Source organism: Callospermophilus lateralis, chromosome 10 (assembly GCF_048772815.1).
Source record: "Callospermophilus lateralis isolate mCalLat2 chromosome 10, mCalLat2.hap1, whole genome shotgun sequence".
Classification (NCBI taxonomy): domain Eukaryota; kingdom Metazoa; phylum Chordata; class Mammalia; order Rodentia; family Sciuridae; genus Callospermophilus; species Callospermophilus lateralis.
The window spans coordinates 111,371,953-111,394,613 of NC_135314.1; the positions used below are offsets into that span (position 1 = coordinate 111,371,953).

The window sequence follows — 22,661 nt, forward strand, 5'->3', positions numbered from 1 at the left end:
ATTATGGAAGAAAGGAGAAAGTGGGCACCTCGTCAGGAGGCCCTCATTGTTTGGGTAATGGAAACCTTTCAAGTTTGTTAAAGGAAGGAGATAATGATGCTGTCTTCAGGAGTTACTAGGTGTATTAGATTCATACTTTAGGCATTTCATTTAAATTCTGAGGTTTGGCCTTCAAATTTCCATTAATATGGACTGTTTAGACATTTGAGGTTTTCGTTTGTCAAAATTGTTAGCTCTTGGGTATTACTAACACAAATATTGATGTGTAGCTTTGGCCTGTTAGCTATCAATGGAAATCAGAAAATCAATAAACTTAATAGCCGTTCATTACATAGTTGATGCGTTTGTAGGACTATGTCTAGTACTGTCAGTGAATAATCGATTCAGTCAAAATCTATTACGAGATCACTGCCAGGATTTCTTATAATATGCTATTTTATTTATGACTCTGTGTAGCGACTACAGCACTTTTTATGAGGCAGTCTTTGTCTCATGGGGTTCAAATTGCTTACCTACCGTGGTGGCCAGCCTCCCTGCTGGAAGCCCCTGGCACATGGGAAGGCTTCCGAGGTTAGCCGTCTTGCCAAGTTGCAGGCTCCTTCCTGGGATCTGTTTCACTTCATACATGCTCTCAGCAACCTGTGGTCTCTGAGTCTTTGCTGTGTGCTGAATGCTTCGGAAACACACATCTGAGTTTCATTGTCATCTAGTGGGTGAAGAAATGTCTAAAACCATTACATAAGGAGTCAAAATCAATGTCATTTTCAGAGTCAAAGAAACAAGTCTGATCAGAAGGGATTTGAGAAGGCTTTCTAGGGGTGGCACTTGAACTGAATCTTGCAGAAATAAGTTCATTCCAGGTGACAGCATTGCAGCCTAGGAGAAAAGAAAAAAGCCCTGAACTCAAACTTGTGGGCTCAAGAGATCCTCCTGCCTCAGCCTCCCAAGGATGAGTTAGCAACAGACGTTTATAGAGGGTTCTGGTCAGACCTTAGGTTCAAGGGAAGGTTTCTTGGAGAAGGTAGATTGCAGGCTGAGGATTCAAGAACAAAGAATGATGTGGAAGAAAAGTAGAAAGTGTCCCAGGTAGAGAGAATGGAATCTCTGCCACCTACAGACAAAGGAATGTGATATCCCAAGAAATGATAAGGAAGTCAGGTGTTCCATGAGTGCAGGACAAGGAGAAATCCCAGAGAAGTGTGCTGTTGCCAGAGGTCTGCCCATACCAGCTTTCAGAGATGATGTTATGATTGAGACAGAGATGTGCTTGATGAAATCAGGGGGCTTTTTGTATTTGAAATAAGTGGGGCAGTAATTGTTTTACAGCAGAATTAGGATTGTTCTAGTTTGATTTAAAAAGAAGAGGGACATTCTTCAAAAGTTCTCAAGTTTTCTTGGTACCCTCTCCCGCCTTAAGATGGGATCTTACTGTTTTGCTCAGACTGGCCCTGAACTCAAACTTGTGGGCTCAAGAGATCCTCCTGCCTCAGCCTTCCAAGTAGCTGGAATGACAGGCACCAGCCTCCCTAGCTAGCTTTCCAAGTTTTAACAAAATATTGGATAAGAATCTTTATCTTATCTCAGTTTCTAATGTAGGGCATAACATAAATTATTTTATTATGTTCATGTTCTACTTTTTTTTTGTGGGTGAATGACTTTTAACTGAAGAAGACTGATTATCTATCTCACTGACCACCCACAGCAGGGGAGGAGGCAGCTGTGAGAAATCACCTTTAGTTGCTCTCAGAGCTTGTATCTGCCTTTAGCAGAAATGGGATTGGAATATTTTCCTGCAGTCCCTGTGACGTGGAAGGTATTACTGAAGTAGTCCAGGAAGGTTTTGTGGGGGAAGTTAGTGGTGACAGACCGCTAGTTGGTCTGCAGCTCTGGAACATTCCTGGATAGAGGCATGTCTGTGAGCGAGCACCCACCTCAGCCATGTTCACCTGGCTGCCCTGTTCTCACCTCAGGCATTCCTTCTTGCTGCACTGCAGCACTCCCTCTCATGATTCGTTAAGAAAGCTTCGTTTTGCAAAATTAGAGTTGGAGAACAGTAATCTGGTACCAATGCACTGAATAAAAACACAAGAATTGCTTGATTTTGGATGTTGTTTTTCACCACCAAATCAACATGCCTGTCAGATTCTTTAATAAGTGCTTAGAGAAAAGTGATTTTGATTACTCCATGCCATACAACTCAAAGTTGATTATTTACCATAACATGGACTCACTGTCCCAGCGGGTGTTACAGCAGGTAGAGCACAGCCTGACAGTAAAAGGTATCTGTCTTGGCTTTCTAGCTCTGCCACCCCCTGCCTGCCTGTTTCTCTTTATTCTCTTCATCACAGACCTCCAGGAGACATATTAGGATCCATGCCCATCCCTTTTCTCTCCCCAGGAGGCCCCATGCCTGCTGTTGAGCCCTCTTTCTCCTCAGACTTCCTCCTTTCTGCACCATCTCTCTGCTTGCACTCGCTGCTGACCTTCCCCATCTTTATTGACTGCTGGGAGTCCATCCATCCGACAGGAGCATCTTCATCTCCACCACCTGTACTTCTATTAGCTGGTGGAGTGGGAGGGACTTGCTCCTGCCCTCTTCCCCCCTCCTGCTCTCCATTCACTTTAGCATCATTGGTGCTTGCCTGTCTCTCTCTCTCTCAGCAACAGGACAAGCATGCTCTAGCGTCTGCCATCTCTAGAAAACTCTCAGGCCTGCAGTCATTGTTCCCTGTCTCTGATACCCTTCCAGCCTACTTCTTCCTTCTCCAAGGTTTTTACTACCTTTCATTAACTTTTTAAAAATATACAGCTTATTGAGATATTGTGCCCATACTATGGAATTCACCCATGAAAGTCTGTGATATAGTGGTTTAACATGCTTAAATAGATGTGTGGCCATCACCACAATGAATTGTAGAACATCTTCACCACCTTCAGAGGAAACCCTGTGTCTCCCCCAGCTGTAGGTGGTCACTGGCCTCCCTGTCTCTGGAAGCTGGCCTGTCTCACACAAGTGGCAAGTCCCACACCCCATTTTTCTTCTACATGAATATGTTGGTTATTTTAAATACTTGCTCTTTCATATAAATTTGATAATGAGTTTTTCAAGTTTTGCTAAATAAATAATTAAATAGACTAACCAACTGAAAGAGCAGGACTTTAATAAAAATTACATTGATTCTATAGATTGATTTGGTTAAAAAAAATTATGTCTTAATGATTTGGGGTCTTTTTACCCTTGAACATGATATAGCTGTGCATACATTTTTAAATCTTCTTTATGGTCTATTAGTAAACTTTTACAATTTTCCTCCTAGGGGATTGGCATATCATTTGTTGGGCTCATTCCTTTATGCCTTAGGTCTTTATGCCATTAAGATGGGTATCCTTTTCACAATCACACTTTCTGTTCATGGCTGATATGCAGAAATGCAGTTGAATTTTGAATATTGATCTCATAACCAACAAACTGTTAGTTTCTTTTTGTCGAGTTTTTGTTTCTTTCTTCCCCATTGTTTCGAGGGGGGGTTGTTTTGTTTTTTAATTTTTTCCTTCTTTTGTGTTGTCTTTTTTTCTTATTACTACAGTGGCTAGAATTGCCAATGCCTAATAGAAATGGAGGTCAAAAAGGTGGTTTCACATTTCTCCATTAAGTGTCATATTTGGCTTATTTGTTTGGGTTTGGTTGGATTTTTTTGTTTTTGATAGATTTCCTTTTTTTAAGACCAGAGGTGTTTTCTAGTTTGTCTTAATCAAATAAATGCTGCATTTTGTCCCGGCTTCAGTGTTTCAGCTCATTGTTCTCTTTTGGTCAGAAAGTGTCATGAAGTCCACTGCTTCACCCTCACAAGCTAAACTGCTGCCCTGCAACAGGCCCAGTCATCACACTCCTGGCTCCATTGTTCACAAACAGATCCTGTATGTTTGTGCACATGTGTGTGCAGTGATGGGTGTGCAGACATGGGCACTCTCACTCTTTTTGCATCTGCATTCGTGACTTGCAACTTGCTTCTGTAACTTTTTCTGGACTATTCCTACCTGGGTTTAGAAGGAATATTATGATATTTAAATGAGATAGGAAGTTGATTTTGTAACACCAAAATTTTTTTCCTTGAAATTTTGATGGAATTCTGTAAAAGCTTCTCAGTTTGGTATTTATAAAAAGATTTGTTTGCAAATGATTCGATTTCTGTATGTATTAAGGGACTGCTAGCACTGCTCACTCTATTCTTCATCTCAGTGGCACTTTACTCCCTGTGATCCCACTGTAATCTCTGTTCAGCTCAGCAGTGTACTAGAGAACCTCATCCTTGAGTCCAGAACCTGAAGTTTTTGCTCCTCCACCTCCCTCTCTAGGGCACCTGCACATAGGCATCACTCCATTAACACAGCTTTGGCCTAGACTGCCACTGTGCGCTAGTCTGCACCTCAAGGCGTGGCTCCTCCTTTTCCACCTCTCAGCTTGCTCAACCCAGCTGACCACCCAGCTGATTTTCCCATAGTCCTCTTTTTTCTCTACCCAGTCTTGAGATCCTTTGGTTTGAGAACTCAGTTCTCTTCTGTCTCTGTATATTCTTCTTAGGTAAATCTACTATTTTGCACTGGTATAATGCCTTATAGACAATTGATACTTCCAAATTTGTCCTTGGCCCAGATCTCACGTGAACTCCCCACTTGGAAATCTGGTGTGTATAGCTGTAGGTCACCTAGAGAGAGAATGCATATAAAGAGGAGAAAAGGGCCAAGATTGAGCCTGGGGTTCTCTAGCCAGTATAGGAAAATGAGGAATTTGACATGAGAGTCAAAGTCTGACTTTGCAGACTTTGCAGTCAGCAGTCATTTGCAGTGGGTACTAGCTCAGTGAGTGTGTTTACTACATGGATTTGCCATAGGCAGCAAAAGACACTGAAACTTTTCTTCTAAATTCACTTTCTGAGGGGGCTGGGGCTGGGGCTCAGTGGTAGAGCATTTCCCTAGCATGTGTGAGGCGCTGGGTTCGAGCCTCAGCACCACATAAAAACAAATAAATTAAGGTATTGTGTCTAACTAAAACTAAAAACAAAATTTAAAAAAATAAAATAAATCCACTTTCTGAGTATTTGGGTCAGATGGCCTTTTGGTGTGTGTGATAGTAACTGCTTCAGACACTTGTTTTGCTGCCTGTTTGCCATCTAGGTGCTTCTGGGTATTAACCTCAGATCCACCTGGCTGCAGCTCCAGCCCTGTGTCAGCCTATGACACCTGATGAAGTGCTGAAAATTAATTGTGAGTTTGCTGTGGTTTCATTTTCATGGGTGTATTCTCAGTACCAACATTGTTAGGTGATAGTTTTTGATATTGAATAAGTTCAAGTAGGCCTGAAAGTGTGCTGTACATTCATACACAGGTATATATGAGTGAAATTCATATTGACAGCCAGTCAGTTGCAGGGTGGGGTTGTGTTCCTTCATTCTTTACTTGGATTAAAGTGGCATTTTATCCAACAAAAGTCATGTTCCCTGGCTGTTCAGCTACAGGTGCTACAAGGTGGTGAATTTTTTAAAGAGATTTTAGCTCTTTCCACTTATATGACCCATTATCAATTTCTGCTTAGGTTTCATGACATTATGGAATCGTTGCCACTAGCACTGCCCACTCCCTGTTTCCCGTCCTCAGAACACTAGTGCCTGTTGTCGGTTGGCAAGGAGTCCTAAGAATTGAAATGTGTGAAGTGTTGATAGAACCTCATGCTTTGGGCTGCTGTCCTCCCCTCCCCCACCCCATCACTGACAGACTTGTTCAATCTGCCATCTTGCCACTTTGCCTTCTTGGACTGCCTCCTTTGCCTCCAGTTTCAGAGCTCTTGTCCTACCTTCTCCCAGGTTTTAGCACCCACCAGACCTGATCTTTCTATCATATCAGTTCCCATATCCTAGGTCTTTCCTTCCTGTCAGTCCTATAAGATCCTGTTCTCTTCCTTCCTGAGGAGCACCCCTGACTGGAAATCATATCTGCACTTAGCCTGTACCTGTTACCTTCCTCTGAAGAACAGAGCATCATGCAAGATCTGCCCAGGATGATTCAATTCATGGTGAAGCTAGAACCTAGAGCATAATTGTCGGTCCTCCCACTGGTAAACAGAACTGGGCTTGCCTATTATTTTGCAAGTTCATGACTTAAAGCATTGCTATTTTTCATCAAAGAACACTATTAGCAGAAGGAAACTAGTGGTTAATATTAATATTGTTTGGTTCCTATAATTGATTACCCTCAAAGTTGCTGAGGGATGGACTAAAATATGTCCATTTCCCATTTGTTAATTCCTTCATTTCTTTGTGTATACTCTACTCTGCTCCTTATCTTACCTGAAGGGCTCTGTGTGTCTCAGTTTAATCCAGCAAAAGTGAGGATTAGGTATGGTTTGCTTTATTGATACCATATTATATTCAAAATAGGCTAAAATATGGAAATTTTTTCCATTTTTGGAAAGGATCTGATTATCTCAATGTAGATTTCCAGTTGAAAAGTTGGTGTCCTTTTTTTCTTAGAGTAGAATTGTTCAAATGAAATCATTAGGTTATCTCACCAAAATATTTTAATTTAATAATTATACAGCTATGCATACAGTTTATAGCTCTTACTATCATTTAATATTCATAACATTGTCCAAGCTTCACAGCTTATCAAAAGTTAGCAACAATAAATTAGACCCAATAAGAATCCTTCATATTCCGTGATTCCATCTGATCAACTGTATTTCATCATACAGAAACACAGGGTCTGCCCTACCTTAATAACAAAGATCATGCAGTGTTTGGGGTTTTTCTTGAGTAAAAGCAACAATCTTATTTGCATTTCTTTGAAGGAAAAAGCTGAAATGAGAACAGATGATTGGAAAAATGACTGACAGATGAGGAGAGATTCTAACCACAGATTTCAGGATTTAATTTAGGATGTGTGTGTGTGCGACTCCTCAAATGAGAATTTGAAAAATGGAGATTTTTGTCTATTTGACTTGGGATCTCTGTGCCCAGCTGTGTGCCCTGGTCAAGAATTTCTCCAATGCCTGCTCCCCGTGATGCCTAGAGGTGGTGGGGAAGAAGTGCGGAGGCTGGAGAAGGGTATCCAGCATGGGGAGACCAAAGTAACAAGTTCTAGTACTCTGCAGAACAGAGGGAGGACCGTGGTTCCCAATAGCCTGCTCCACATATGAACAGCTAGAAAGGGCTTAGAGTCTCCACACACAAAGTAACGATACAGAGGTGGGACCTTAACTTCCCTGATTGGATCAGTGCATATGATAGACATGTATTTTGTTGTTTGTTTCTTTGGGTGTTGGGTATTGAGCCCATTGGTATTATATCATGGAGCTATATTCCCAGTCCTTTATAGTTTTTATTTTGGAACGGCCTTGCTAAGTTGCAGAGGCTGGCCTCAAACTTGCCATCTTCTGCCTCAGCCTCCCAAGTTACTGGAATTACAAGCAAGCATGTACTACTGTGCCTGGCTGTATATATGTATTGAAATATCACACTGTACCCTATTAATACATATTATTATGTATCAACCAAAGACATTTTTTAATGTTTAAAGAGATAGAAATGTTAACCACCCTGATTTGATTATTATACTCTCTGTATATGTATCAGATTTTTCACAGTGTACCCAGTAAATTTCTACAACTAAAATATTTTTTAAATGTATGAATCTGTGCATTCGTTCACCTTTGGTTCTTTAGAGTCCCTCTAATATGCCTTCTCTACCAGCCTCTCTGACTTTTCTGTCATCAGTGACACCTGAATAAATTTACTCTCCACTCCCCACCAGAAAAAAAAATTTAAAAACACTTATCATCACCATGTTTTAGTCATTTAGACCATTATCGTCTTGCATGGCAGTTCCTTTATAACACAGTGGAAATATGGCTCAATTGTTGGTTCTGAAACCAGAATTAAAATTTGCAGTAGCAGCATCTCTTTGTGATAAATAACATCTTTACAACTTGATCAGTTCCCAAAAACTATTTTTATAAAGTTGACTTAAGTAATAAACAGTGGGGTTTTTTATTTTAAGTATTATATTTTAATTATTATACTCCAAATACATTTGAAGATCACCTCATTTTATGAATCACTTATTTCAACTCATTCCTGATGCTTCCTTCCACTGTGCCAAAGAGAAGACTAGAGTCGGCACATGCACTTATATGCATTCAAGAAAAGTGTCCCAGGCTTTTATTACTTCTCATTTCCACCTTGTTGGTTTTCAAGTTTCAACATTTTTTTTTTCAATAAATAAAGAAATAAGGATTTAAGGGCTGGGGAAGTAATTCAGTGGCAGAGTACTTGCTTAGCAGGCATGAGGCCCTGGGTTCCATCCTCAGCACCACAAAAATAAATAGACAAATAAGGATTAAAACTTGAGACAATTATCCTAGATAAAGAACCAAGTGTGAAATTTCATTTACTCTGTTTTTACTAGTTTTTCTACCCTTGCAAATGTTTATGAAATATTTATAATAGCCGCTGTTAAAATTTTATTTTCTCTAATTTGTTAAAAAAAGTGTAACTTTAGTACAATGATGTATTACATTTTTCATGAAAAATCATGAAGATATCTCTATATTTGAACCTAATGTCAATATAAATTTGTGAGGTCTTATTTTTCTATTAATACCTATATTTTGTAATGTATGTGATATGTTTTATATATGTTTGTCATAGATGCATTTGACTACATTTATATATTCACAGAGATTTATAGAGAGGCATTAAAAAACAGGCATAGTCAGTTCGTTATATATAAAGGTTATTGAGGATGCAAAGATATAAAAGATAGAAGAACCTAGTAATTGCCTTTAAGATCAGAGCACAAAGCATTAGTTTGGATTTTACAAGGCCAGCCAGCAACAAAAGAGCAGTAATTTATGAGCTCAGCGTAAAAGAATAGCATAATTGCATTAAAAATTAATGCTAATGAACACTAAAATGGGGAAGGTGGGTATGATGAAAGTTTGTATTCATCTTTCCTGGTTTGAATGATGGCTAGTGGCTTGATTAATGGCTTAATTTCTATCAATTAGCGGGGAAAAATCTCCTGCGAGACAAGGGTAAATTGAGCATTGAATTACATATCTTGCTTTTGTGTGCTAAGAAAAAAGAGCTGCGTATCTCTGATATTAGCCACAGTGACAAATGTGGTGTGCCCCGCGATGTCTGCATTAGCTCTCCTGACAGGCGAGTTGTGTGTGGTTATGGGGTGTTTGGAGATGGCTGGCAGACAGCATTCGCTGTGAGCTCCTTAGAAACACACAACTCTTCCATTTACAGAATTTTAATTAGAGTCAGTAAGAATTCTAGAATTAAAGTGGACAGCAAACAGCAACTGCAGATTCTGTGTTCAGACCTACTAATCTAGAATATCTCAAAGTATCTTCCTTTCTTTCCCTCTGTTAAAATAAGCAAACTTCCAGCCGCTCTAGTTTTGCTGGAATTGTTATTTCTTCCGACTCTGTTACAGTGGATTTCACTGCCTAGCTTTATTGTGTCTGAAACAAAATGTAAGGCAGTGGTCTATAGGGTTTTTCTGCATAGTGGTTGTTGGTTCAGCCCAATTCACAGATACCATTCTAGCTTTTGTAATTGCAGTTGCTACATAGCAAATAACCAACTACTTGGCTTTGAAAATACCCTACTTTGGTTGTTTGCTAGTTTTCTAGAAACTGTATTTTTTCATATATTTTTAAGGGTTTATATATATGTATATTTGGAGGGGGGGGGTGCTGGGGATTGAACCCAGGGCCTTGTGTATGTGAGGCAAGCACTCTACCAACTGAACTATATCCCCTAGAATGTAATATATTAAAAATTTTTTTTCAAACGTGATTCTGAAAATATAGGTCTGTGATCTAGCTCAAGATAATGCAAGAGAACACAAGACTTCTCTCCACATGACACTTGCTCCGTTATGCTATGCTGAATGGAGAGGCATTAAAATGCAGATGGAAAACAGCACTAAGAACACTGCTATTTCTAGTAAATGAATGGGGTGGGAGAATAATTTGTTACTTGGAGAGAGTAAGCAGAGAATTTATTTGACTAGGAAATGATGACTGGATCACAGTTCAGAGATTGGGTCCCAGTTCTGCCACCAGCCAGCCGTGTGGCCTTGGCCAAGTTGCTTAGCAGCCTCAGTTTCTCCTCTTCATGGGAGAACAATCGGTTCACCTCTTGCCCTTACGATAGAGAAACCAGGCAGTTCCCAGGAAATGCTTAGCAAGTGTCCAAGGGTAAGTCCCTCTTTATTTTTTTTTAATATTTATTTTTTAGTTGGAGTTGGACACAATACCTTTATTTATTCATTTATTTTTATGTGGTGCTGAGGATCAAACCCAGGGCCTTGTGTGTGCTAGGTGAGCACTGTTACCGCTCAGCCCCAGCCCCAGCCCCAGCCCGGGTAAGTCCCTCTTGCTGCTCCTTTTATTGCTTCTTCTACCAGAACAGCTCACCTGGCTTCTTTTTTAAACAACCATTTAAATGAAAAATTGGCCTTTGACCTTCCCCATTAGAAAGGCATTAAAAATAATGAACAAAATGAAAATTTCTGTGGACTGATTGAGCATGATGGTACACACCTCTCATCCCAGCTGCTTTGGAGGCTGAGGCAGCCTCATACAGCTAGTGAGACCCTGCCTAAAAAAAAAAAAAAAAAGAGGCTAGGGGTGTAGCTCAATTGTAAAGCACCACTGGGTTCAATTCCCAGTACCAGAAAAAATCAAATTTCTGTGGACCTGCCAACACTGGGCAGAAACACATTGGCTATGAATTGCGGTCTCTGTTACTGTGAGCAGTTTGTTGCAGACATCCATGAGGAAGTGGCAGAACCTCTCTCTCGGGCCACTGTCACCTATCGGCTAAACGCCGCTCTCCTCAGCCCATGGCATTTAATGGAGCTGGGTGGGCTTCATGTCTCAGTGGCCAAGAGGCCTGGAATGGGCCTTTCGTGCCTTCTCAGAGATGTGTGAGTCAAAGCTAGCCACTAGCCTGGCTACCAGCTTTACACCATCCTGTCAGAAAGTTGTATATTCACACTTCTTAGCTGGCTTCGTAGTACTAAATAGCTATCGCTTGTTAAGTGCTTTTAATGGTTGGCCCTGCACTGAGCTCGGGTCTCACCTCAGAGTTTCACAGGGCAGCTGCAGAGGTGCCACAGTGTCAGGGAGCTCTTTCTTGGGCACCTTACCTTGTTAGTGTCCTTTAACTTTCATGTAGTTGACAAATGAATATGGGCTGCTTGCTAAGTCACAGCACCCTTGGCTAAATTCTGGAGGTTAAACCAGGAGGAAGTTATTGCCAGGGTGAGAAGCATACCAAGGCCACTGGTGTAGGGAAGAGGCAAGGAGGGCATCATCAGAAGCAGGCCTAGGGATGCTTCAGCAAGGCAGGGTGCTGGGTACGAGTTTGCTTGGTCTGGATGCCTAGCTCACTTGCACTTATTGGAATGGGTGGCCAAAATTCTCTTTCAGTGGTGCAGTCACCTCAGATTATTCCTGTTACTTAATCTGACATGGTAAATTCTTCAAGGTGAGTTGGTCTTGGACCCATCTGAGGGGGCTGTTAGGAGAGACACCTGAGAGTCTCAGCATCTGTTACAACACAACAGCCCTGTAGCTGAGTTTCTGCATGACTAACAAGCTAGACCTGTTCCACCTAAGGAGTTTCCTAGTCTTTCAATTTATTTGTGGTATCTGTTCTAGAAATCGGTTCCCAGGGTATTGGTCCTATGAACAACCTTAGAAGTTGGGATTGGATAGATATCTAATGCACACTTTGTAGAACTTTCAAAAGAAATATTGAAAATGTTATTTTTAAAAGGAAAGAAATAGTTGTGTTTTCTTACAGTTTGTGTCCATGAGAAATTGTTCTGATAACTTTAGAATTCAGGTAAGATTTATGAGATATTTTGTTTGCATGTAAATGTTATTAAGTAGCATACAAGTCTGTTGTTACTGGCACTTTACACTTCTTATAAAGCAATTGAAAATGCTTTACATTTCAAAGGATTTTTTAAGTATATATGTTGTATGACCAAAAGGAATTTAATAGGTGTTTCCATTCTTGACCAAAATTTGAGTCAAGTTAAATCTGAAAATAAGATAATCTTTTGTATTATTCATGTGTTTGTAGCAATACTATTAGTATATAATTTTTTTTCCTGGAAGAGTATATCATAAGTAACTCAATAACTGGGGCCAACTGACCCAAATTCTCTGTAACATAAAATGCATTTTAACTTTGGGGAAATTCATAAAATATTAATATTTGAGAGGAGTCAGTTGAGTATGAGACCTTTGTGTTCAAGGTATCTTTCATTAAACTCCTGGACATTGCATCTTGTGCAGTAGTGCCATCTGCTGTCATGAACACAGAATTGCTATGAGAGGGGGCTGGTTTATGTTCACAGGCCACCCATGCACTACAGATGAAAATGTCTTTTCAAATGAAAAGTTTACATTAGGCCACATCATCTTTACTTAGTAATTTTAAATTTGTACACTAGTTGATAGTATTTTAAAACAAACCCTGTAAGTGTTATAACATGAAATTGATTGTCAAATGTAACTTGAAGTAGCAGGAAAGCCTCGTCATTAGTGATATAACATCAATAGTAACTAATAAGACACTTGACTTTAATTTTTTAATCACAAAAAGAACATTGTTTTTTATTCAGTGAGTTAGTATTGATTTTTTTTTTTTTTTTGGTCTCAAATGACAAGGCTTTCTGACTGTTTTCTTTTTATTTTATTGTGAAATGTGTATCTCTTCTGACATCTGACAAACAGCATACAAAAGTCCTTGTATTTACTAGTAATATGTTTGTAAAAAGTTGTTAAGTGCAAATGAATGTGTTTCCTCCCTTTTTACATGTCAACGTCGTAAACCAACCGGTAGTCTTGATTCTCCCCCAAACTTGGGTATGTGTCTTTATTGACTTCATGGCTGGGGCTTAAAAATACTTTTGTAGGCTGGGTGTGTGTGCAGAGCATCCTGGTGTTGGTACAGTACTTCTAAACAAACCTGCGTGTGTAATTTAAGAGATTGAACTTAAAACAGCACAATGCATGTTATTGATATGTGTTTTCTGCCTCCTACAGTGACGGGCCATACTTAGGACACAGGATTGCAGACATTGACACGAGGACTTTGAGTACAAAGCAACCAATGTCTGTTGTTTTCAGACAACATATTGCTAAGCTGTTATAAGGCCGAAAATGTGAATCTCCCTTGAGTCTTTCAAATTCTAATTCAAACGTTACTCTTACCACCAGGAAGACGGTCCCCACACTGAGAGATAAAAGCTGTGCTGGCTTATTTCCACATGCAGTCAGGCAGACCCGCTTACTCTTCTCTGCCCTGTCACTTAGTCCTGAGGTGATTTTCAGAGAAGCCCAGAGATAATGCTGTGCTCTCTAATCTTTCCCCTTCTTCCCTCTGTGATTTCTGCACTACTGTTTTAATAAGCACACTGGCCATTTGGACAGCTTCTGTGGCAACACATTTATTAGGAGATGGTCGTATTTCCAAATTTAAAGCCATAAACACTACAAACTTTAGACATCAGTACAGTTTTGTGAGTTCACCTCTGACATTAAATACTAATGATGTTGCTTTGCACATCCAGATGAGAGTATGCTAGAGAAAAAATCCAAGACGTCCACATCTTGAATTGATACATAGACATCATCCTGAGATCAGAAATAATGTCTTTTGGTTGGGAATCAGTGATGGGGAAGTAATCCTGCTGGCACAGCTAATCGGAACCTAGCCAAGCAAAGGCTGTTTTCACATTGACGAGGAAGTAGCATCAGATGGAATGGTGCCCTGTCTGTCATATCAACAGCACTACCCGTGTGGTAAATTTTAAAACCACCCACTGGTAAGGGAGTGTTGGCATTGATCAGAGCCGGGCAGAGCCCTCGTCCCCATGCTCAGCATGTGCACAGGGAAAGCCCTGAGTGTGTGGAGCATTGGCCCTCTGGGCACTTTGCCCAGTTTGCAGTTGTGTAGACAACACTGTCTTTTAGTGGTGGTGCATCGATTGCAGCAGCCGCATCCCAGCATGCCATGCACAACTCCCCACCTGAGGAGAGACCAGACACAACTGCAAAGGAGCTGCCTAAATCATGATTTGTGATTGGACAGAAGTTAAGATAAAGACTTTTAAGAAAATACTAATTCTTATTGAACCTAGATTATCAAATTTCTTATTTTTTATGTTGATCTCTATAGCAGCATTTAACCTTCTCAGCTTAGAGCTACTGAGATGTAAGTATTGCTTTGCAGCCTAAATCCCAAAATTGGTAGGTGATTTAGCTGTGCATACAATGGCTCCTATGTATTCGTATCAGCTCAGAGAGAGTGTTAGCAGTTTTTCTGCCCAGCTAACATGAACAAGAAGATTCAAAAATAGAAAATGATGTATGCACATGGCTGCTGATTAAGCACTGTGATAGCAAAAGACTTGAAATGACTCAGTTAATTGGGCATTAGTAGCAAAAACTACCATAAAAATACATTGCTACGCAGATGCAAAATACAATGATGACATCTCTAAGCTGCTACAGAGTTATAGTGAAAAAAGCTATACATATAACAGTGTGTGGTATACAAATTTTGTATAGTAAGAAGAGAAAGAATACTTATATTTTCAGAAATAAGCAATGGAAAGATAATTTTAAACTTAATAACAATGATTACCTATGGATTGGAGAGAGAGCTGGAGCTATGGAACATGAAAAGAAACCTAAATCTCTGCATGATGATATTTTAAGTTTGAACTAAACATTATTGTTTTTTGCAATTAAAAAACAAACATTAGGGGCTGGGGTTGTAGCTCAGCAGTAGAGCACTCACCTAGCACAGGGGAGGCCCTGGTTTCGATCCTCAGCACCACATAAAAATAAGTAAATAAAATAAAGGCATTGTGTCCAACTACAACTAAAAAATACTTTAAAAAAATTATCACCAAGCAAGACCTAAAAAATCAAAACAAATTAAACAAACGAACCTACGTCAAATTTCTAGCATAATTGCGAGAATTGGGAGGGCTAAGGCAGAAGGATCACAAGTTCAAGGCCAGCCTCAGCAACTTAGCAAGGTCCTAAGCAACTTAATGAGACCCTGTCTCCAAATAAAAAATAAAAAGGCTGGGGATGTAGCCTAGTGGTGAAGTGCCCTGGGTTCAGTCCCTAGTATTGCCAAAGAAAATTATGCCGTGTTAATAAATCTGTTGCCAGTATCAATGATTATCTTGTTATTTGAAACTAATACATACTCACAAGGAAAAACAAGTGAGTACTTTCAATTATGTTATTAAGACCTAAGATTTTTAGAGTAGCAGAAAAATATGTAAATCTAAAAGACTATGAATCCTCTGATCTTTGGTTGGTTGGCAGTGTCAGCATGAACTCATATTTATTCTTCTGCTTTGAAAGTATATATCTTATCCCACCCCTAGGAAGACTCAGGAGCAATGGCAGTTCAGTAGCAGTGACACCCTCCATGCGAGGTTATCCCTCCATGCCAGGTTATCGTCTCTGAATATCATTCCCCACCAAAAGGAGTCCAGGCTCTTCAGAGCAATGGCTCATTTCAGGGCTGGGACAAGAAATTAAGAGGATTCTGGGTTGTGTTGCTACACCTTGTTGCTACACCAGGGATCAGGCACCACTTGGAGCATTTCAAGCACCAACATGGGGAACTACTTACTGTGGACTGAAATATAGTGGGCCTATAAATATTCTGAATTCATAGTGGTTGTTTTTGATCATGTTCAGACCAAAATTGATTTTACAAAAAGGGAAAGAATCAAGCCTTTCTTGTGACTTTTATGACTTTTCTATATAGGCTGTATTTCAGGGCCACCAAATAGGATAAGCTCTTCATTACAGAAAAGTCAGAGCTGATAAAGGCAGGAACAGTACTAGAATTAGAAAGCTATCATTTTACAGCCTCTAATGAAATAATTGATCTGAGAACCAAACATCGAGATTACTGGAATCATTAAGTGAAAGTTTGATGAATTTTATGGTGGAGGCTTGGTCTGGTCAATCTTTTTTTTTAATTTTATTTTTATTCTAATTTGTTATATATGACATCAGAATGTGTTACAATTCATATTACACATAGAGAGCATGTTTTTCATATCTCTGATTGTACACAAAGTATATTCACACCATTCATGTCTTCATACATGTACTTAGGGTAATTATGTCCATCTCATTCCACCATCTTTTTTACACCCCTTGCTCTCTCCCTTCCCCTCCCTCCCCTTTGCTCTATCTAGAATAACAAATAACCCAATCAATAAATGGGCAAAGGAACTAAGCAGACACTTCTCAGAAGTGATATACAATCAATCAACCAACAAATATATGAAAAAATGTTCAACATCTCTAGCAATTAGAGAAATGCAAATCAAACTACTCTAAGATTTCATCTCACTCCAGTCAGAATGGCAGCTATTAAGAATACAAACAACAATAAGTGTTGGCGAGGATGTGGGGGAAAAGGTACACTCATACATTGCTGGTAGGACTACAAAATGGTGCAGCCAATATGGAAAGCAGTATGGAGATTCCTTGGAAAACTTGGAATAGAACTACATTTGACCTGGCTATCCCACTCCTCAGTCTATACCCAAAGGACTTAAAAACAGCATACTACAGGGACACAGCCACATCAATGTTTATTGCCCCACAATTCACAACAGCTAAAGCGTGGAACCAACCTAGATGCCCTTCAGTAGATGAATGGATAAAGAAATTGTGGTATATATACACAATGGAATATTACTCAGCAACAAAAGAATAAAATCATGACATTTGCAGGTAAACGGATGGAATTGGAGAATATAATGCTAAGTGAAGTTAGCCAAACTCAAAAAAACAAATGCCTAATGTTTTCTCTGATATAAGGAGTCTGATTCATAGTGGAGTAGGGAGGGGGAAGCACTAGAAGATTAGATGAACTCTAGTCAATCTTAACATCACTAAGAGTGGGAGAAGCACCAGCTAGTGGGACTTGTGGGGACTTAAGCTGTGGCTCCCACAATATGTTTTTGACTAAAAGAAATTGAACCTGAATGCTTTCCATAATAGGTTAAATGATCCTTTGAGATAAAGTCAATCAGATCCACAATACGGGACATTGTGTGGAACAATCCAGTTCCTTAGACCAGTATGTGGCTGTGAAAGAGAAGCATGGTACACTGTATATAGTAGAAAGGAACTGAAGGTGTGAGGGGCACACTCCTTGTTTGTACCCCAGTTCAAATGAGCTGAGTGAAGACTCTGCTAGACAGTAATTCACATTTTGCATGGAAGTGTTATAGTATGTCCAAGTGTGAAAATGATACTACAGATACGTTGTTGTCAAAGTCCTTATCTGTTAGCAATACCAACTAAGGTACTTGAGGGTAACAACATGACATGAGTCTCAAGAGAAAAAGTTCTTATTATAGCTTAACTATAATATAATGTCTTTTCATCCAGTTAATTTGTTTCTTTTCTTTTTCTGTTTATTTTGCTTGTTCATTTGTTTGCTCTTACCTGGTGTATTATAGTTGTACATAAAAGTTGGGTTCATTTTGACATAATCATGTATGTCCCTCCCCTCCTCTGTCCCCCTCCTCCTCCTCCTCTATTCTACTGATCTACCTTGCACTCATTAGTATGTTTTTTTCTCTTTTAGTTTTTTTATTAGTTGCTCAAAACATTACAATGATCAGTATGTTTTTAATTGATGCTTTATAGCCATACATAAAGATGGAATTCATAGTGGTATATTTATACACGCACATTGCATAATTTTGTCAAATTCATTCTGCATTTTTTTCTCTTTCCTGTCCTTTCACCCTCCATCTCCTCCTAATCCACTGATCTTCCTTCTATCTTTATGAACCCAACACCACTTTCTATTTTTTTATTTTGATCTAGTTTCCACATAAGAGAGAACATTTGACCCTTGATTTTCTCAGTCTGGTTTTTTTTTTTTTTTCTTAACGTGATGTGATGTGCTCCAGTTCCATTCATTTACCAAAAAATGCCATAATTTCATCCTACTTTATGGCCGAATAGAACTCCATTGTATATGTATACCTCATTTTCTTTATCCATTCATCCACTGACAGACACCTGGGCTGGTTACATAACTTGAGTGTTGTGAATTGCACTGCTATAAATATTGATACGCCCGTATCACTATAGTATGCTAATTTTAGTTCTTTTAGAGAAATACGAAAGAGTGGGATATCTGGGTCATACAGTGGTTCCATTCCCAATTTTTTTTTTTTTTTGAGGAATTTCCATGCACTTTCCAGAGTGGCTGTACTAGTCTGAAGTCCCACTAATAATGTATGAGTGTCCCTTCCCCCACATCCTTGTCAGCATTTATATTATGGCTACCACAAATGACTAGAGTGAGATGAAATCTCAATGTAGTTTTGATATACATTTCCCTAACTGGTAAGAATATTGAGGGCTGGGGTTATAGCTCAGTGGTAGAGCGCTTGCCTTGCACATGTGAGGCTCTGGGTTCAATCCTCAGTACCACATAAAAATAAATAAAATAAATAAAGATATTGTGTTCATCTTTAAAAAAAAGAACATTGAACATTTTTTCATGCATTTGTTGGCCATTTGTGTTTCTCCTTTTGAGAAGTGTCTGTTTACTTCTTTTGCCCATTTTAGTATTTAGTATTTTGAGTGTGTGTGTGTGTGTGTGTGTGTGTGTGTGTTTTAAGTCTTTAAGTTTTATATATTCTGGTCATTGATCCCCTAACTGAAGAGTAGCTTGCAAAAATCTTCTCCCATTCTGTAGGCTGTCTCTTCAAAATTATTTATCATTTCCTTTACTGTGCAGAAGCTTTTAATTTGATACTGTCCCACTCAATTAAATTCTTGTTTTTATTTCTTAAGCATTAGGGGTCTTGCTAAGGAAATCAACACCTGTGCCACTATGTTGAATTGTTTAGCTCATGTTTTCTTCTAGCAGTTTCAGAATTTCTTCTCTAATTCCTAAATATTTGGTAGACTTTCATTTGACTTTTGTGTGAGGTAAGAGATAGGCATCTAGTTTCATTTTCTACATATGGATATCCAGGTTTCTCAGCATCATTTGTTTAAAAGCCTGTATTTTCTCTAACATACATTTTTGGCACCTTTGTCAAGTACCAGGTGGCTGTCTCTGTGTGTGTTTGCGACTTCTGTTCCACTAGTCTTCATGCCTGTTTTGGTGGCCAATTCCATGCTGTTTTTGTAATTATAGCTCTGTAGTATAATTTGAGATCAGGTATTGGGATGCCTCCTATATCACTCTTCTTGATCAGAATTGCTTTGACTTTCTGGGTCTCTTATTCTTCCAAATGAATTTTGGAACTGATTTTTCTAGTTCTGTGAAGAATGTCATTAGTATTTTAATGAGAAATCTGTATATTGCTTTTGGTAGTCTGGCCATTTTGACCATAATAGTTCTGCCCATCCATGAATGTGGGAGGTCTTTTCATCTTGTGTTTCTTCAGTTTCTTTCTTCAGTGTTCTCTAGTTTTCATTATAAATGTCTTCCACCTTCTTTGTTAAATTAATTTTCAATAGAGTTACTTCATAGAAAGAAAGAGCATTGCTTAAGTATAGTATTGACAAGCTTACACCAAAGTACACTAATATTACATCCTTTCTTCTAGACCAAGCCACCTTGGGAGAACAAGTAAAACGAGTGAAAGAAATTGAAGCCATCGAAAGTGATTCTTTCATCCAGCAGACATTCAGATCAAGTAAGGAAATCAGAAAGGTAAGCCCACATAAGCATTGTGTTGGCCTGACTCCAGCCCAGGAGGGCCTCAGTCTTGGCTGTGAGTGCTGCTTATGGCAGGTTAAGGAGGGCCAGAGTAAATCACTGAATTCAGGGCAAGATTAGCCCATGCAGAAGTAGAGAGCACAAATGGATCTGATGTGTATTTTAAATTTACCAAAGAAGACAAACATATTAGAAGATGGTTCTGAAACAGTCATATGCATTTCATGAACATAGCAGTTTTCTTTTCAAATGTATACATCTTTTTTTTAAATTGACATTCCCAGAAAAAGTTAGGGAAGGACTTTAAATCATAAAACTATTACCCCAACAGTAGCACGTATCTGTTTTTTGTCCTGAGGTACTTCACTCAGCTCCAGTTAACGGACTTTTGAACTACATTTTGCTTCTGTTGAGTTTTCCATATATTCATTCTCTCATTAGTAAGGATGGTTTTAGAAATTTACAATCCTTTACTAGAAAAAGATTCTGGAAAACACAAATACTATTTAATAATGTTAATATAAAGAAGATATGGCTACCCCCTATTCTAAAATAGTGCATGTGTGCAAATGTACTAACAGCTGTATAATACCTTGATGATGAATGTAATAATTCATTTTTTTCCTCTGATATTAGAAATTAACTAGTGATGTTTAGAGAGAGATGACATACATGTTTGCAAATATCCATTATTATCCCCTCAAAATACATTTTCAAGATGAAGTTATTTATTAAGGTTATATCGTTTAATATGTTTCCAAAGTTATCTGCCAAAACCATTGTGCCAACTCAAATTCCACCCAAAGTGCAAGGTGCCTCTGCTTCTGTGCTGGTCTGCAGGCTGTCAGGCCCTACCATCTCATTCTTCCTGACCTGGTGGGCACCTTTGCCATCACAGGTGAGGTGGAAGTTTTTATTTCCACACACTCTTGAAGTCATCCCTCCAGAAGATGTGAGTTGGGCATGCGTGCCCCCGCAGGGCCAGGTGCTGCAGAGCCACAGTCCCCATGCTGTCGAGGGGTGAATCATCTTTGGCTTCTGGTGATTAACTGTTGCAGCTCCTAAACCTGCAACTGTGAAATGGACACTCATACTACAATCACCCATCTTACTTAACACCTTACTTTTGCATATTGTAAGGACCTTCATCTGTCCTAATAAAATTATTTTTATTTATTTATTTTTAAATTTGCTCTTCTGGTATCTGTTTTCTGAAACTCCCTTGACTTCTCAGTTCATACTGGACTCTGTTCTAATCAGGTAGCATTTTCTCTTCATGGAAATGTTTACTCCTCTATATTTAATATACTGTCTTTTCTTCTAAATGAATTTTTCCTATTTTACCCAATAATATTTCACTTTAAACTTATTTTTAATTCAGTGCCTCTCCTTCAGGAAAGTGTGCATTGAAAGGTAAGAAGTGGTGTCAACAGGAGAACATACCAGAAAGCCTCAGAATGGCATTTGCCTTGGTGGAGGTACAGTCTGGAGTCTCAGCCATCCGGCTGAGTGCCCACACTTCCAAATGACCAGAAGACCAGTGATAGGCAAACAGTAGCATCTAAAAAAGAGCTGAAATGCTCATGTCTGCAGTGTTTACCAAGGATTCAAGGTGCCCAAGAAGGTGAATTGTGTATCAGGAGATGATTAGCAAAGAGAAGTGAGGACCTCAAGGATGGATGCAGATCATGAGGAACATGTCAGGCTGTCCCTAGTGCATGGCAAGATAACTTTGAGGACTGCTGTCCACTCATTCCTCTTGTGGACAGTTCATTCATGGGTGTGGGGGTCCGTGTCTCTGAAGAAGGCTGCTCTGTGCTGGCTGCCCCTCAGCTGGCACAGTCATTCTAAAGCTGGGCAAATTCCACTAATCAAGCTAGGGAGCTGATACCAAAAGCGTTCCAGACACTCTGTCTCCTGTGACATGTTTATCTAACTAGTTTAACTTTCTGAAAGCATTTCTTTGGCCTGAGTAGACAGGGGATCTGATAGTTCCTGATGTATCCTTAACTTTAGGAGCCAGGATACAGCTTGTTTCCAAACTGCTGTTTGGTGTCAGTTACTCAAGCCTCAGGTCCTATCTCTGGCAGATAGCCCATCTGTGCGCTAGAGGGGGCTCAAGAGCCGAGACCCTGTGGGCTTCTGTCCTCGGCTTGAAGTACCTTGTAAAGCCGAATTTTTCAAACTGAACCACCAGGTGGCAGTGTCACCCAAATCCAGAAGTTCCCTGTGACCCATTTTGAGGTTTTATAATCAAGGCAAAATTTTCTTGTACATTTTTCTTCACTTAAATAAAAAGGCTATTCATGATTATCCCCACATTTTTAAACTGCATGTTGTTAAATAATAATGTCCACGTTCTGATTCTAGTCTTTGAGAGCTTCACTTTGTATGTTTATATGTACTTCTCAGAGATAATTGTTGATGTACCCCACAGGCAAACACAGAATGAGATGAACCTGACATATGATAGGCTGTTGTCTCTCCATTTGAAGAGCAGGGCTCCATGGATTTGGCATCTAGAATAGCAGCACTCCACCTCTTATCTAGGCTGTTCAGCATGGAAGCTATTAGCTCAGCGGTGGGAGCATTGCTGAGCCATGTTACATGGAGACTCTGTAGCTCGCAGACCACACAGACGGCTAAGTGCTGACCTCCCACCTTGCTGGGTTGCCACACTTCCTTCCCCAAGCACAACTCTGGGCTTTGTGGTTAGGTATCCCCAGTGGTATGAGGGTCAAGATATCATTAAGGCCATGAACTTCTGGTCGCAGTGTTTGGAAGAATAAAAATGTTTGAAACCTGGAGCTGGGAGTGCAGGTGTTCATT

At 39.4% G+C, this 22,661-nt stretch overlaps 1 protein-coding gene across 1 annotated transcript in view; it reads left to right on the forward strand.

Annotated features, from left to right (window-relative positions):
- The window catches only part of Rsrc1 (arginine and serine rich coiled-coil 1), a 371,119-nt gene that overhangs the window by 336,499 nt on the left and 11,959 nt on the right, over nt 1–22,661 (forward strand). The window contains exon 8 of the mRNA XM_076867056.2: nt 19,720–19,826. Coding sequence (XP_076723171.1) covers nt 19,720–19,826 — 107 coding nt within the window. The remainder of the gene's footprint in view (nt 1–19,719; nt 19,827–22,661) is intronic.